This window comes from Microtus pennsylvanicus, chromosome 5, assembly GCF_037038515.1.
Source record: "Microtus pennsylvanicus isolate mMicPen1 chromosome 5, mMicPen1.hap1, whole genome shotgun sequence".
Taxonomy (NCBI): Eukaryota; Metazoa; Chordata; class Mammalia; order Rodentia; family Cricetidae; genus Microtus; species Microtus pennsylvanicus.
The window spans coordinates 50,234,966-50,250,637 of NC_134583.1; the positions used below are offsets into that span (position 1 = coordinate 50,234,966).

Sequence of the window (15,672 nt, forward strand, 5' to 3'; positions counted from 1 at the left end):
GTGTTTGGATGGTAATTGTGCTGGAAAACTAAAAGGAAAAGCAGTTCCTGAAAACATTTGGAAGCATGTAGGCGTGTATTCCAAATAGAAACTGGGGATGTGTCAGCAGTCCTGGTTCTGCTTTGCAGTTTAATGTAAACACTGCACATCCTGCAACTCTGAAATCCCAACAAGTTGGAAATCAGAAGGAAAAAAGAAAAATTAGGGGCAGAGAGATGGCTCAGTGGTTAAGAGTTGCTGTTCCTCCAGAAAACCAGAGTTTAGTTCTCAACACCCACATCTGGAAGGCCACACACAACCTCTCTAGGTCTGTGGGATCCTATGCTCTTTTCTGACCTCCATGGGCAGCCACATGCATGTGCATATCTAACACACAGACACACATTCATGTAAATAAAATAAAAGTAGAGGGCCAGACATACGACACAGTGGTTCTGAGCACTGGATGCTCTTGCAGAGGACTGGAATTCAGTTCCAACACCTATGTGGCAGTTCACAACTGTCTATAACTCTAGTTCCAGAGTATCTGATGTTCTGATGTTTGTATGCACCAGGCGTGCACATGGTACAAATACATATAAGAATAACATTATACAATCACAAGTGTTTATTTCATTCCTCATAACAGTGACTTTTTTTTCTTCGAGACAAAGTTTCTCTGTAGTTTTGGAGCCTGTCCTGGAACTAGCTCTTGTAGACCAGGCTGGCCTTGAACTCATAGAGATTCACCTGCCTCTGCCTCCCGAGTGCTGGGATTAAAGGCATGCACCACTACCGCCCAGCTTTTTTTTTTTTTTAAGAAAGTGTGTAGTGGTGCAAAAAGTGGGTCCATGTGTAGTGGTGCAAGCTTGTAACCCTAGCACTTAGGACACAATGGAAGGAGGACTATACATTCAGTGCAAAATTCAGTGCAAAAGTGTGTACTGTGCTTGGAAGAATCAGGGGTTATAGACCAAGAGTACAAACTTGTGCTCACACACACCAAGACAGACTTGTCATCACTGTGGTTTGAGCCCAACAGAGTGGTCCCCAGAGGCAGAATGCCTCAGTCACTTAATGCTTTGGAAGAGTTTGGTTTGGGGACCAGTTCTTACTGGTCTTGCTATAGATATTTTTGACTAAAACTAAAGCTCTACATATTTAAGAAGATACAGCCTACCAAGCCCTGTGTGATTGGCATGGTCCATAAGATTGAACAAAGACCAAGTCTTACATGTACAGTGTAGAGGAATCCCTTCCTCATTCATACCAGTCACTCCCTACATGCTACGTCTTGGGTCTTATCAAGCTAGCCATATCTGGACACCAGCTCTGAGTGAAACATCCAACACCACCTCAGTCCAACATAAGGTGCCATCCCTCACTGGGTTCAGCCCAGACATTAGGAAAGAGCTAGTGCTATCCAAGCACAGCTTAGTGTTCTCATACCTGTCTCTCCTCGGGACCAAGAGCCTACCCAGCCAAATCTGTCCATCTGAGATACACAGAAGAGGCTGTGAAAACATCTGTGGCTTTTAGCCTAAACGTTCTTCCAGAACACCAGCATGCAGTTTTGGCCAAGTCTTGAGAAGTATTAGAGAGAGGGGGGGGGGGTATGCCAGTTCTGGAAGCTCTTTATCGCACATCATAGTGGGAGCTGCCATTATTCCAGCAGCTTCATACTACTAGCCCCTATGCTAAACACAGCCATGTCCCCTCACTGAATCATCACAGCAACTCTGATAGTCAGGTACTGTTATTACTGTGATTTTACAGAGGAGTCAACAAAGACTTTAGAGCACCAGAAAAAGTTCCGAATGAGGAGCAGAAAGAGTGAGAACATGAGCAAAGATGTCAGGACCACGAGGAGTGCACTCACCCACTGAGACAGTGGAGATGATCTACTGGGAGCTCACCAAGGCCAGCTGGACTGTTACCAGAAAAATCATGGGATAAAACTGGACTCTCGGAACATGGCGAACAATGAGGGCTGATGAGACGCCAAGGACATTGGCACGTGGTTTTGATCCTATGCAATGTGCTGGCTTGGTGGGAGCCTAGCCAGTCTGGATGTTCACCTTCCTAGATATGGATGGAGGGGGGAGGACCTAGGACTTACCACAGGGCAGGGAACCCTGACAGCTCTTTGGACTGGAAAGGGAGGGGGAGAGGAGTGGGGGGAAGGGGAGAGGGGTGGGAGGAGGGGGAGAAGAGTGGGAGGAGGGGGAGAAGATTGGGAGGAGGGGGAGGGAAATGGGAGGCTGGTGGGAGGAGGTGGAAATTTGTTTTTTTTTTCTTTTCTTTATCCTCCTTTTATCAATAAAAAAAAAAGAAGTTTTTTAAAAAAAAAAAGTTCCGAGATCTCAGTATTTGGTTAATTATTTGAGCTTAAATTTGAACCCAGTTCTGTAAGATTCCAAAATCATTCTCTATAGTCTTATATTTTCACCTTTGCAAAGAGGATAAAAACAACAGGATAGTAGATAATAGCAGACACTGACTAAACTTCCCCAAATTGTTTTCTTTGTGGCCAGGCCTAAGTTATTACAGAGATTAGACTTCTGCTTGGAACTTACGCTAATATGTGTAACTGCCTACCTACCACCACCCCAGCACAGGCTAGAAAATGTTCCCATCTTCTCTAAGCTGCTTCATGCTGTCCTGTTCTTGGAATGCTAGGGCTCTCACAGTACAAAGCAGAGCTTGCTTTTAAGGTTCCTAGCTGCTATCCCAAACAGAGATTTTTAGAACTAGAAAATGGTGTGTGTCAGACAAGACTTCTACCAAATGGTCAGCAAAAGCTGGGCCCAAACAAGTAAACGCTATGATCAGCAGTCATGACCGATATTTATACTCCGGCAAAGATCCTACCTGGGTCCCACACTATTTGGCAGATTCTCAATGCCTTGTCCCACAAGTACACTGCCCGTACTTACCTGCTCAGAGTCTCCCGAGGGGCCTTAGTGCCTCCGGCTCCATGATTGATGCTGGAGTTCTTGTTGGCAGTCATGGTCATGTCGGCTCTCTGCAAACCCAGAGCCCTGCAAAGACGACACTTCTGTAAACCAAGTCTCCTCAGACAGCCAGAAGCACTTCAAGTATCTTCCGGAGAGGTCCATCAAGGCCACAAGGGTTCCTGTGGCAAGTGGCAAAAACCACTTTCCCACCCCTGGCCTCTAGTGGAGAAGAGTCTGTGAGCTAGCAGATAATTTGTTGCCTCAGAGAAAATGATTTCTATTTCTTGTTTTCAAGTTTCCCATCATTCACCGCATTTATAATTTTTGCTATATTTTCCTACCTCTTTCCCTATTATTTATTTATTACTCATGGATAAAACTGAAATATTTCCTTTTCTTTTAAAAAAAAGTTAGCCTTTTTTTCCTAAGCAATAAACCATTCATTCCTTCAAAAAGTATTTGCTGAGAAACTCTGCCCAAATGGTGATCCAGCGAAGAGCTCACATAGATGTCCTGTGCTGACTACTAAGTGCATATTATTATATTAGGCAGTAATAAGTAGTTTGAAGCCTGGGTGAAGAAAGGAGAATGAAGAGGAAGTGGTATCTGACATGTTCATGAAAGGCTATTCTGATAATGTGGCATCTAAAAGAAACCATACAATCAGGGGTTAGAAGTAATAATCATGTTTTCCTAATATCTACTAAAATAAAATATACATAAGGTATTTAAATATTTATTAAGTAAAAACAAAAACAAAAGCCTATCCTGGAACTAGAGAGATGGTTCGGTAGCTAAGAGCCCCAGTTGTTCTTACAGAGGACTTCCAGGTTCAATTCCCAGCACCCACATGGAGGCTCCCAACTGTCAGTAACTCCAATCCAGGGGGTATAATACCCTCTACTGGCCTCCATGGGCACCAGGTACATAAGTGGTATGCAGGTAAAACATTCAAACACATGAAAAGAAATGCCCATCTGTATAACATGCACAGGTATAATAGTAAAAAGAGCCACTATCGAAGGATTATTTTTTGGTAAATAATGAAATGGGGAGAAAAAAAAGTTGAAACTTAAGGACATATCCAGATTGGAAAGGTATAAATATAATTATCTTGCAGATGGAATAATTTTGAAAGTATATTTTAAAAAATCCCACGGACTCCACACAAAACCCATTAAACTAGTAAGTGAAGGGTGTAAAGGTCTGTCCTGTCCCTTTAAGAGACAAGCCATGCCCACTCTCCTCATCCACTGAGGCAAGATGATCTTCAGCTTTCAGCCGGAGTCCCTTCCTTTATTTCTCTCTCTCTCTCTCCCCCTCTCTCAGATGCAGCTTTTGTCCCTTCTCTCCACTTCTCTGTTCTCTCTCTCTCTCTCTCTCTCCTTTTCCTTCTTCTCCCCTTCCCTTCCATAACCCACTAAATAAACTCACTCTGCATGGCATGCCTATCTGTCTTGGTCTCTCACCCACCAAGTGGCTTCTTGCCTGGGACCCGGCTGCCTTCGTGGCCTGCCGAGGTTTCGGAACCCACTGCCCATTGCAGCCACTTGGGGACCTGTGGTGTGGTCTCATGGTCTGCTGCCCACTGCATCCACTTGGGGACCTGTGGCGTGGTCTCATGACCCGCTGCCCACTGCTGTTAACCGGGGATCCACAGCATTTTACTTAAACCATTACAAAGGGTACAGTTTTGATCTTGAACGTCTCTTTGAAAGGCACATGTGTTGAATGCTGGGAGGTGGTCAAACTTTTGGAAGTGGAGCCTAGAAGTAGGACACTGTGCTTACTTCCCAGAAATCATGAAGTGAATAGGTGTACTGTACCACATGGACCCACTGTAATATATTGTCCCTCCACAGGCCCAAAGTGACCATGTACTACAACTTCTGAAACCATGTGCCAAAATAAAACTTTCTTCCTTATAAATGGATTGTTTCAGGTTTTTGTCAAAGGTTTTTTTTTCATATAGTAAGTTCAAAATGGTTTGCAGGATACACAAATCAGGATTTTAATCTTTCTAAATTTTGTTACATTATTTTGTGTGCATGTGTGGGCACATGTGTGTATGTGCTATGGTTTGTGTGGAGGTCAGAGGGCAACTTCCAGAGAGTTCTCTTCTTCCACTATGTGGGTCCCAGGGATCCAACTCAGTTTGCCAGGCTTGGTTAACAGGCACCTTACTTGATGAGTCATTTGCCAGCCCCCAAAATCATATTTAAAACTTACATTTTGGCCAAGCAAAATATTTTAGCAGGTAGAGGCCTGTGGGCAAACCCATGGTGCATTTTGTTGATCAATAGTTGATGTGGGAGGGCCCAGATCACTATGGGCAATGCATTTCTAGGCCGGTGGTCATGGGTACTGTAAGAATGTAGACCGAGGAAGCAATAGGAACAAGGCAGTAAGCAGCACTCCTCTATCGCCTCTGCATCAGCTCCTGCCTCCAGGTTTTTGCCCTGTTTGAGTTCCTTCCCTGACTGTCTGATTAAACTGTGATATACAAGTATAAGCAAAATAAGCCCCTTCCTCCTCAAGTTGTTTTTGGTCATTGTGTTTCATCACAGCAATAAAAACCCTAAATAAACCCCATAAGCCTTAATTTGTTTGTTACTCACAGGAAACTAACCTAAAGAAAATATTAAGGTGTGTTTATATGCTGCAAGATTCCTTCTGCAATTATAGTAGCTAAAACTAAAGGCACTTCACATATATTAAAACATTGAATCCTTTGGACACCCTCGTGAAGTAGGTACTACTATTATTATCATTTTTAAAGATTTATTTATTATGTATACAGTATTCTGTCTTCATGTATGCCTGCATGCTAGAAGAGGGCACCAGATCTCATTATGGATGGTTGTGAGCCACCATGTGGTTGCTGGGAATTGAACTCCAGACCAATGGAACGGCAGTCAGTGCTCTTAACCACTGAGCCATTTCTCCAGCCCTAATATTATTATCATTATTTACACTTTATAGAGGACGCCAAGATACAGAACAGGGAACAAGCCACCCAAGTAACACAACAAGAAAGTGGAAGTTAGGAATTCGGGCCTAAGTGGCCCATCTTAGGCCCCAGCTCCATTTTGCCTTCAGGAATCTTCTAATTTAATTCTTACCATTCTATGAGGTAGGAATAATACAACCTTATATTTATAATTAGGAAATTTAGCTCCAGGGTAATTAAGTGATTCCCAAATTACTATAGTTCTCTGGCTTTACGGTCCACTTTCTTTAAGATTATAGAGGGGCTTATTAAAAAAAATGCAGAGTCCTCGGATACATCTCCACCATTTCAATGGGAATCTGTAAGGATGGGACCAGAAAATTGCATTCCTAGTAAGCATTTTAGGCTAGTCTTAGATACCTTACATGTGGAAATCTGTGTCCTACAACAAGGTGAGTTCTCAGAAAGGTCTGACGTCACCACTCACTCTTCCCAAGATTTGCTCAACTGTGAACAAACAGAAGATGAACAGTTGTTCGCTCCTCCAGAAACCATTGTTTCTTCAACCCTTGATCCTCAACATAACTGGGTTTTATGCAAGCACTAACCATACCCCATCTAACAGTTTTTTCAGCTAACAACTAACTGTATTCCTTGTATTTCAAAACAATGTTTCCTGCCATTCATTCTAGTAGCTAGACATTTCTTTTCTTGCTTTGTCCCCACTTCCAAACTCCTTGGAAGAGCAGCTTATACTGGAGGACATAAACTGTGGCCCACAAGAGGAAAGCTAAGTCTTATCAAGACTTCCCTTTATTTTTAAATAACCCAAATTAGTGGTCAAACATTTAAAAAGTTGAGTGTCAATAAAAATTGAGGTTCTAACTTCTCTTGAAAATTAGAAAATCTGCCAAAGCAATTGACATTTTTGTGTAATAGTAGTTGGCCAGAGCCCATTTAAACTGTTCTCCATGCCAGCACTGACAACCCTAGCCCTCTGCCTGTACCTGGCTAGCTTCCCCAGTACAGCTCTAGGCCTGTATCTCAGCAGGGAGCATTAGGAAGCTGGGCCATAGCACACGCACACAAAACTTCTTAGTACGCAGGAGCGGTGCAGAGAAGAGAAGCTTGTACCAGTGCACGGTATAGCCTCTTGGGTGTCTGGAATCCCCAGAACTTCTGGAAGTTTCTTGCTTTTGCCCAGTTCAGCCTTCAACAGGTAATACAATCTAACCCACAATTCAAGAGGGATCTCAAAAGTTCAAGAGGGAGTCATTGAGATGGCCCAGCAGGTAACCATACTTGCTATTCAAGCTTGACAGCCTGAGTTCAATACCTGAAACCCAAAAAAGGTGGAAGGAGAAAACCAATTCCTGAAAGTTCTCATATGACTTCCACACATAAGCCATTATACAGGAGCAACCACATTCATACACATAATACCTGCACATGCACACTAATCATTATAGAGAGTAAATAATAGAAATCATAAGATAGTAACGTTAATCTCTGAAGAGAGATCTTTCTCAGGGATGCCCAGCCTCTGAGAACAGACAAAAAAACAAAAAAACAAACAAAAAAACCCCCAAAACCAGTGTTCCCCCACTAGGTTAATGTCCCTTCAGTAACTTCCTGCAGACATAATTGTGCATGCAACATGACTTTGCAGAACCCTGAGAATGGGGAAAAAGAGATGAGCAAGTAAGGAAAGCTTCCCCCACGCTGGTGTTACAATGGCCACTGTCAGGAAACAGAAACTGCCCATCACTCTTCTTTTCTTTTTACTAGCGAGTAGTCAAGACACCCAACAAGGTGGGAGGTGGCTCAGTGGGTAAAAAGCTTGCTGCACAAGCATGAGGACCCGATTTTGGAGCCCCAGCACATATGTAAGAGCTGGGCACAGTGGCATACACCTGTACCCCAGTACTGTGGAAGCAGAAAGAGGAAGATCCCTGGGGTTTGCTGGCAAGTCAGTCTAACTAATCACCAAGTTCCAGGTTCAGTGAGGGGCCCTGACTTAGAAAAATAAGATGGAGAGCTATTGAGAAAAACACTCAACTTTGACTTCTGGCCATGTTTACATATACTTATGTGCATAGAGACATAAATAAAAATTTAAAAAGACATCTAACAAAGGAAGCCTCTAAACAAGGGAACAGTTCTACTAATACCTCCATTTCTTTAATTTCCTACAATCGACTTGTGTGAAGGTCACAGCTTATGAAGCAGCACAAAAGGGACAGAAAAGATGACAAAGGAACCTGAGCTTTCACGTGTGTTCTAAGAACTTAATTGTAGCCACAACACTGCAACCAACAAAATTATAGGACTGTCACCAGACAACACACAGCTATGGTCTGACCTCAGGGCCCACTTACCTGCTCATTATGTCCACAAAACACCTACTCTGATCCTCTGTACCCACTTACCAACGACTTCCTCATCCACAGACTCTGTCCAAAGAGACAGAGGAATAGTCCGGCAGCTTCCCAAAGAGGGCCTATAAGTCTTTCACATTTTTCCAAAGAGTCCTAGCAATTAACTTTGGAACTCCTTTTGGAAGAAGCTTAACAACAGCTGAACTAGGATGAGCCTTTGCTCCATGTGACTTCACCCTTATCCTCAGCACTTCAGCGTCTTCTGGATCCCCACACAATCAGCTATTCATGAAGCAAAGAAGATCCCTGCTAACTGTGAAAAAGTTCTCCTGCTCCTAGGAAGAGGCTATGCATACCCTTCCTTCTCTGGGTTCTTTCCCAGTCAACTCTCTTCCTGATTCTCAGAAAGATAAAAAGGATCCTAGAAATAGACTTGAAACTTGAAAAAACCCTCTGGCTTTTTCTTGGAGACTGAATCTTCAGCCGTGCCTCCATGTGCCACAGCTACACACAGAGAAGGTCAACATTGGACTGGGTGTCTGGCTGTGCTATGCCTAGCAATGAGCAAGGGAAAGGAGAGTAGGTAGGTGAACCAGGATGACTGGGAGGGAATAAGATGTCTAAGAAAGGGTACCAGAAAGGACTTCTAAAAACTGAAACAATCCCTTCCAAACCAAAAGACCCTTTTCTCCTTCGCCATCCACACTCTTCCCAAGTGCAGAGAGCCTATCGAGGTAGAAAGGACGCAGGGTTTGTTGGCTAGAGGCTAAAGGATCACCAGGTGTTTTTTTACAGGACTCAAAAGTGGCTGAAAAACCAGCCACAGGAAAAAATAATTTTGTTGTTCTTGTTGTTGAATGAGAAAAAAAAAAGAACTCTTTACAGTCCACTCGTCACCCCTACACTGCTTTCCCAGCCTCCTCCTCAACCTCAACCAATTTCCAATCCCTCTTCCTGCCAGATGGCCCTTTCCGCTGGAACACAGACTCTGTAGATTGAAGCTGAAGTTAAACACTTCCCGAAGACCTGATCTGGGGTGAGTGATCATGAGGCAATTCTAGGCCAAAGGAAATCTGTCTGGTGCCAAGACAGTCTCGAAACCCTCCATACAACTGCTGCTGCCAATCCCCACACTCAGCTCCCGGCCAGCAGCTCTGCCTTGCACTGGAAAGACAAGGGAGCCCACACTGTCTAATGACTTGTTACCACTTTAGAAAACAATGGAGGCTTGTACTGCTCTGAGGGACTAACCCCTGTCTTCTGTCACTTGAGCAAAAAGAATGGAGCAGGTCCATAATAAAGACAGCGATGCAGAGGTCACGGTCCTAATCTTAGTCAGTATCTTTCCTAGGGCAGCCATACCAGACAGCAGAGAATGTCACTCCCTGTATTCCATTCCAGGAATACTGATGCCTCCAAGCGTTTATTCAGCAAGTTCATCTCTCTGGCATGTCCTCTTCCCCCCTTCTTTCTTAAGTACCCAGGCCAGATGTCAGCTTTTTTTCTGGAGCCTTTCCTGCCCCCCTAAGTCTTGACCTCATATTTACCCTCTCAAGCGCTCCCATCTAGTTAAGCTTAAACTGACTGACAGCAAGAGGCCTCCTCTGCCTTGGAAGAGCATATTTCCCATAAGCTGCACCGTCTCAGGGGAGGTCAAGGAAACAGAAACAGCTCAAGGGACTGGAAAAGGCTGGGTACCTCTACTTACTCATCTGCAGCACAATGCAAAGACCCAACCTCTGCAGTGAGAAGATGAACACTAGTGAGTTGCCATCTATGAAGAACAGAGCAAAGACATGCTGCAAAGGTTGAGCTTTTCTCATTCTGACACCTTGGTGTTTGTCCTCATTTCTTCAGTTGACTGTTTCTCCTGATAAGCTACCTCTACCACAGTTACTCCACCAACATAGATGTAGATGTTAAAAAAAAAAGACCCTAAAAATATAGCTCCAAATATATAGCTCCAAAAACATAGCTTCTCAAAGTCAAAGCCAGCGTGATTTAAGAGGCCCTTCATGCGGCTGGAGAGATGACTCAGCGGTTAAGAGCACTGACTGCTCTTCCAGAGAACCAGGGTTCGATTCCCAGCACCCACATGGCAGCTCACAACTGTCTGTGACTTCAGTTCCATGGGATCCAACACCCTCACACAGACATATATGAAGACAAAACACCAATGTGTATAAAATAAAATAAAATTTAAAAAAAGTAAAAGGCCCTTCACTATCAGAATCCCTATTATGTCTGTGACCTCATTTTGGTTACCCTCTTCCCTATGTTCTCCTTCCAGTCAGACTGTTTCCTTATAATGTTCTTAAACATGCCTAGCACATATATTCCTATGGTAGGGACCTTATTATCTTTGCTAACTATAGCACATTATCCAACAAGCTGTTATTCTCCCATTCCTCAAGTCTTTTTGGTTAGAGCTATCTTCCCCATGAGACTTCTATCCTGAGCATACTACACAAAATCAAAACCGTGTCCCACTATTCCATCAGCACTCTACTTTGTCATTTCTATTTTCCTCTGCAACATCTGTCATCATCCAACACACTCATTTCTACTTTTATGTATATGAAATTCAATGACCCTAGGCATTGGTTTTGTCTTTATTTACTACTCCTTCCTCCACGCCCAGAACAATTCTTAGTACCTAGCAGGGCCTTGAAAAACATTTGCCGTCACCTCAGTGTGGCTATTCTTGAATAAAGTAGGCAGGTTTGGACTCCATTACTCATATCCATCTCTTAGAGTGGGACACCCAAACAAGCCTTCAAATGAAGTGCTGGTTATGTGCACCAGCCAGACCCATTAAGAACACTCAAAAGGGGGCTCATACTTTCTGAAAACCGCAAACTCAGCCACACTTACTCTTTGAGAAGATTTCCAGCTATACAGTGCACAGGACTTTTTGCTGGCTGGGCTTCTTTCCTAATGTCTAGTGTTTTGGATACTACTGGTTAATCCTCTGTGCAGCACTGTAACTCTCAACCTGCAGAAGACCCCGAAGGTGTGGAAAATCTTTATGCTTATCAAAATGGAGTAAAGATTGAATAAGTCTGGAAAATGCTGTAAGTGAAATAGAAAAAGGAATGGCCATGGAAGGCTTCTACTGCCCCCTTTTACTCAAACCCTCTGAAGGTGTCTTCCCTACTCCTGTACTATGCTCTGGTTCCTGCTCTTGAGCTCCTCATCTGGCTTTAGACAAGCAAGAGTAGATGCTACACAATGTAAGAGCTATGATAGAGTGTTCCTGGGGTAACAGAGTCTTCAGGAAGTAAGGGGCGAGAAGAACTGCAAGGGGGAAGAACCAGGGAAACAGAAGCCAAGGATACCCTGGAGGAAGGCATAGAGCTCTTAAACAGGGTAGAAAGTCACAACAGAAAACAATGACAAGTGAGACTTCCACGGGGTAGCACAGGGTGGTGGCAGTGCACACCTTTAATCACAGCACTCGGGAGGCAGAGGCAGTGATCTCTGTGAGTTCAAGGCCAGCTTTGTCTACAAGAGTTAGTTCCAGGACGGGCTCCAAAGCTACAGAGAAACCCTGTCTTGGAAAGCAAAAACAAAACAAAACAAAAAACCAAAAAACTTTAAAAATTGCCATTTAGAGAATGGAAAAGAAAGGCACAGAGTAGGAGAAGATGGTCCATATCTCTGTGTGTATATGTATCTAGCATAAGACTTGTATTTAGGATATATAAAAATAACTTCAACAAATCAATCAAGACAAACAAACAAACAAAAAACAGTTCAGATGCTCCACCAGAGATTGTATACAACTGGCTAAGAGATACATGGAAAGGCAGCCAATTTCATTAGTCATCAAGGAATGCAAATTATAATCACAATGTAATACGATTAACATACTAAACTTATGAGAAGGGATATAATAAAACACATGCATGCACATGCACACATCTCTCCAACAGAAATGTAAACACATGCACTAATGACAAGTATAAGAAACAACATCATTCATAATAATGCTGAAACAGAAAGCCTCCCAAATGACCACTGTCAGAAGAATGGAAAGTAAATTATGGTATACTATATAACAGAATACTATAAAGCAATGGGAATATATGCTATACAGCTACCCACAATGAGAATAAATCTTTGAAATATTGTGAATAAGAATATCCTGTATAATTCTGTATGTGGAAAATACAAAAGTAGCCTGTAAATTTATGCTGCAGCTAGAGAGATGGCTCAGCAGTTAAAAGCATCTGCTGTCTTGGAAGAGGAGGCCCTGCACCTTGCCTGGACAGTAGTAGAGTTGATCCTGTTGGCAGAGGTGTGGATTAGCCAACCCGGATGTTGTGAGCATGGCATGGCTGTCCCTTACTACTCATCTGTCTTGTGGCAGAATGGGCAGGGGAGGGGCTATGTCCCCACCCATCAACGCGAGGCAGGTGGGAGAGCTGGTCCTGATGTCCTAAGAGCAGGAGAGCTATCCTTGTCCATCATATGCAGCACTCAGGAGAGTGCCCCTACACCTCGACTGGGCAACACAGGTGTAGGTGTGGGAGAAACACCCCTGAGGATGTGAAAGTTAGAGAACTGGCCCCGCCCCTTGTTCATTACTGCAAGGGGTAAACGAGCCAGGATAATGCTGGAGAGCTCACCCTGGTAGCGAAGACAGGAGAGATCTGGCGGTCTGACCAACTCTGCAACTACCAGGCCCAGAACCAAGATTATGTGCTGGCCCACCCCATCTGTAATCTGCTAGAGCACGGTGGGGGTGGGAGGGTGGCAGGGAGAGACAGTCCTGTGGATCTGGGACAGCAGGGTCTCCACGACATAGGGTAACAATGAGCTGTCCAGAAAGAATCCCAGTGAGGGCGTACCATCAATGGTGCAGCAGAGACCCAGGGCCTTGAACCAGACCAATGATTTTTTTTGTGATAAATGCCTGCATGTAAATATATATGGATAAAGGGGTTTACTGAGTGACTCACTGTGTCACACGGCAGCTTCCGTGAACAAATATGCCTCCCCCCCTTTTTGCTTTATTTTTTCTCCTTTTCTCTAAATCTTATTTTGTTTTATTTGGGAGGGGATGGGTGTGATCTGGAGGCATGTTATGAAAGGCACAAAGAATTTTTTTAAAAAAAGCATTTGTTCCTTTTGCAGACGATCTAGGTTTGGTTCTTAGCACCTACATCTTAGCACACAACCATCTGAAACTAGTTCTAGGGCACCTGATACCCCCTCTTTGCTTCCACCATCACTCACCTGGTACACATACATGCAGGTAAAGCACTCACACACATAAAATAAATCTAAAAATGTGGAAAAAAGAAACTATGCTGTTAGAAGTCAGGACACTGGGGCATCCATGAGGTGTAACTCCACATGAAAACTGAGGCAGTGGCTCTGGAATACTGATAATATTCTGTTTCTGGACCAAGGTTTTGGTTACATGAGTTCATTTGTAAAAAAAAAAATCTGTTGGACCTGGATATATACATATTGTCATGTCTACTCTCATATTTCAGTAAAATGTTTTCACACCATAAACAAGACATAGAGCTCTCTTACCAAAAGCAATCTACAGATTCAACGTAATGCCCATCAAAATCCCAGCAAAATTCTTCACAGACCTCAAAAGAACGGTATTCAACTGCATATGGAAAAGCAAAAAACCCAGGATAGCCAAAACAATCCTGTACAATAAAAGAACTTCTGTGGGCATCACAATCCCTGATTTCAAATTCTACTTCAGAGCTACAGTACTGAAAACAGCCTGGTATTGGCATAAGAACAGACAGGAGGACCAATGGAACCAAAAAGAAGACCCGGATATCAATCCACACATCTTCAAACACCCAATTTTTGACAAAGAAGTAAAAACTATCAAATGGAAAAAAGAAATCATATTTAACAAGTGGTGCTGGCATAAGTGGATATCAACATGTAGGAGAATGAAAATAGACCCATATCTATCACCATGCACAAAACTCAAGTCCAAATGGATCAAAGACCTCAACATAAAGCTAGCCACACTGAACTTTATAGAAGAGAAAGTGGGAAAAACACTTGAATGCATTGGCACAGGAGACCATTTCCTAAATATAACCCCTACTGGTTATATAACACTGAGAGAAACAATTAATAAATGGGACCTCCTGAAACTGAAAAGCTTCTGTAAAGCAAAGGACACGGTCAACAAGACAAAACGACAGCCTACAGAATGGGAAAAGATTTTCACTAACCCCACATCAGACAGAGGTCTGATCTCCAAAATATACAAAGAACTCAAGAAATTGGACATCAAAAGAACAAATAACCCAATTGTAAAAATTGGAGTACAGACCTAAACAGAGAACTCTCAACAGAGGAATCTAAAATGGCTGAAAGACACTTAAGGAAATGTTCAACATCCTTAGTCATCAGAGAAATGCAAATCAAAACAACTCTGAGATTCCATCTTATACCTGTATGAATGGCCAAGATCAAAAATACCGATGACAACTTATGCTGGAGAAGCTGTGGGGTAAAGGGAACAGTTCTGCATTGCTGGTGGGAAGGCAAGCTGGTACAACCCCTTTGGATGTCAGTGTGGCGATTTCTCAGAAAATTAGGAAACAACCTTCCTCAAGACCCAGTAATACCACTTTTGGGTATATATCCAAAGGATGCTCAATTGTGCCACAAGGACATGTGCTCAACTATGTTCATAGCAGCTTTGTTTGCCATAGCCAGAACCTGGAAACGCTAAATGCCCCTCGACCGAAGAATGGATAAGAAAAATGTGGTACATTCACACAGTGGAATACTACACAGCAGAAAAAAATAATGACAGCTTCAATTTTGCAGGAAAATGGATGGAGCTAGAACATATTATTTTGAATGATGTAACCTAGACACAGAAAGACAATTATCACATGTACTCACTCATAGGTGGTTTTTAAACACAAAGCAAAGAAAGCCATCCTACAAACCACAATCCCAGAGAACTTAGACAACAATGAGGACAGTAAGAGAGACTTACACAGATCTAATCTACATGGGAAGTAGAAAGTAGAAAAAGACAAGATCTCGTGAGTAAATTGGGAGCATAGGGTCCTTGGGGGAGGGTTGAAAGGGGGAGGTAAGAGGCAGGGAGGGGAGCAGAGAAAAATGTAGAACTCAATAAAAATCAATAAAAAAAAAGACATAGAGCTCAGCAACTCAGGAACATTATTCTACAGAGTAGGAATATCAAGAAATGGTAACGGGCCAAGTATTGTGGCACACATCTCTAACTTCAGAACTTGGAAGGCTGAGACAGGAGCACAGCAATTGAGAACAGCCTGGGGGGCTGGAGAGATGGCTCCGCGCTTAAAAGAACTGGCTGTTCTTCCAGAGGACTTGGGTTCAATTCCCAGTACCCATTTAAAAAAAAATACATGATGATAAC

At 43.0% G+C, this 15,672-nt stretch overlaps 1 protein-coding gene across 6 annotated transcripts in view; it reads right to left on the reverse strand.

The window, feature by feature from the left end:
* The window catches only part of Dennd2b (DENN domain containing 2B), a 185,185-nt gene that overhangs the window by 49,775 nt on the left and 119,738 nt on the right, over nucleotides 1-15,672 (reverse strand). For all 6 annotated transcript variants that reach the window (XM_075971844.1, XM_075971845.1, XM_075971847.1 and 3 more), the window contains one exon: nucleotides 2,916-3,020. In XM_075971844.1, the coding sequence (XP_075827959.1) occupies nucleotides 2,916-2,995 (80 nt within the window). In that variant the 5' untranslated portion in view covers nucleotides 2,996-3,020. The remainder of the gene's footprint in view (nucleotides 1-2,915; nucleotides 3,021-15,672) is intronic.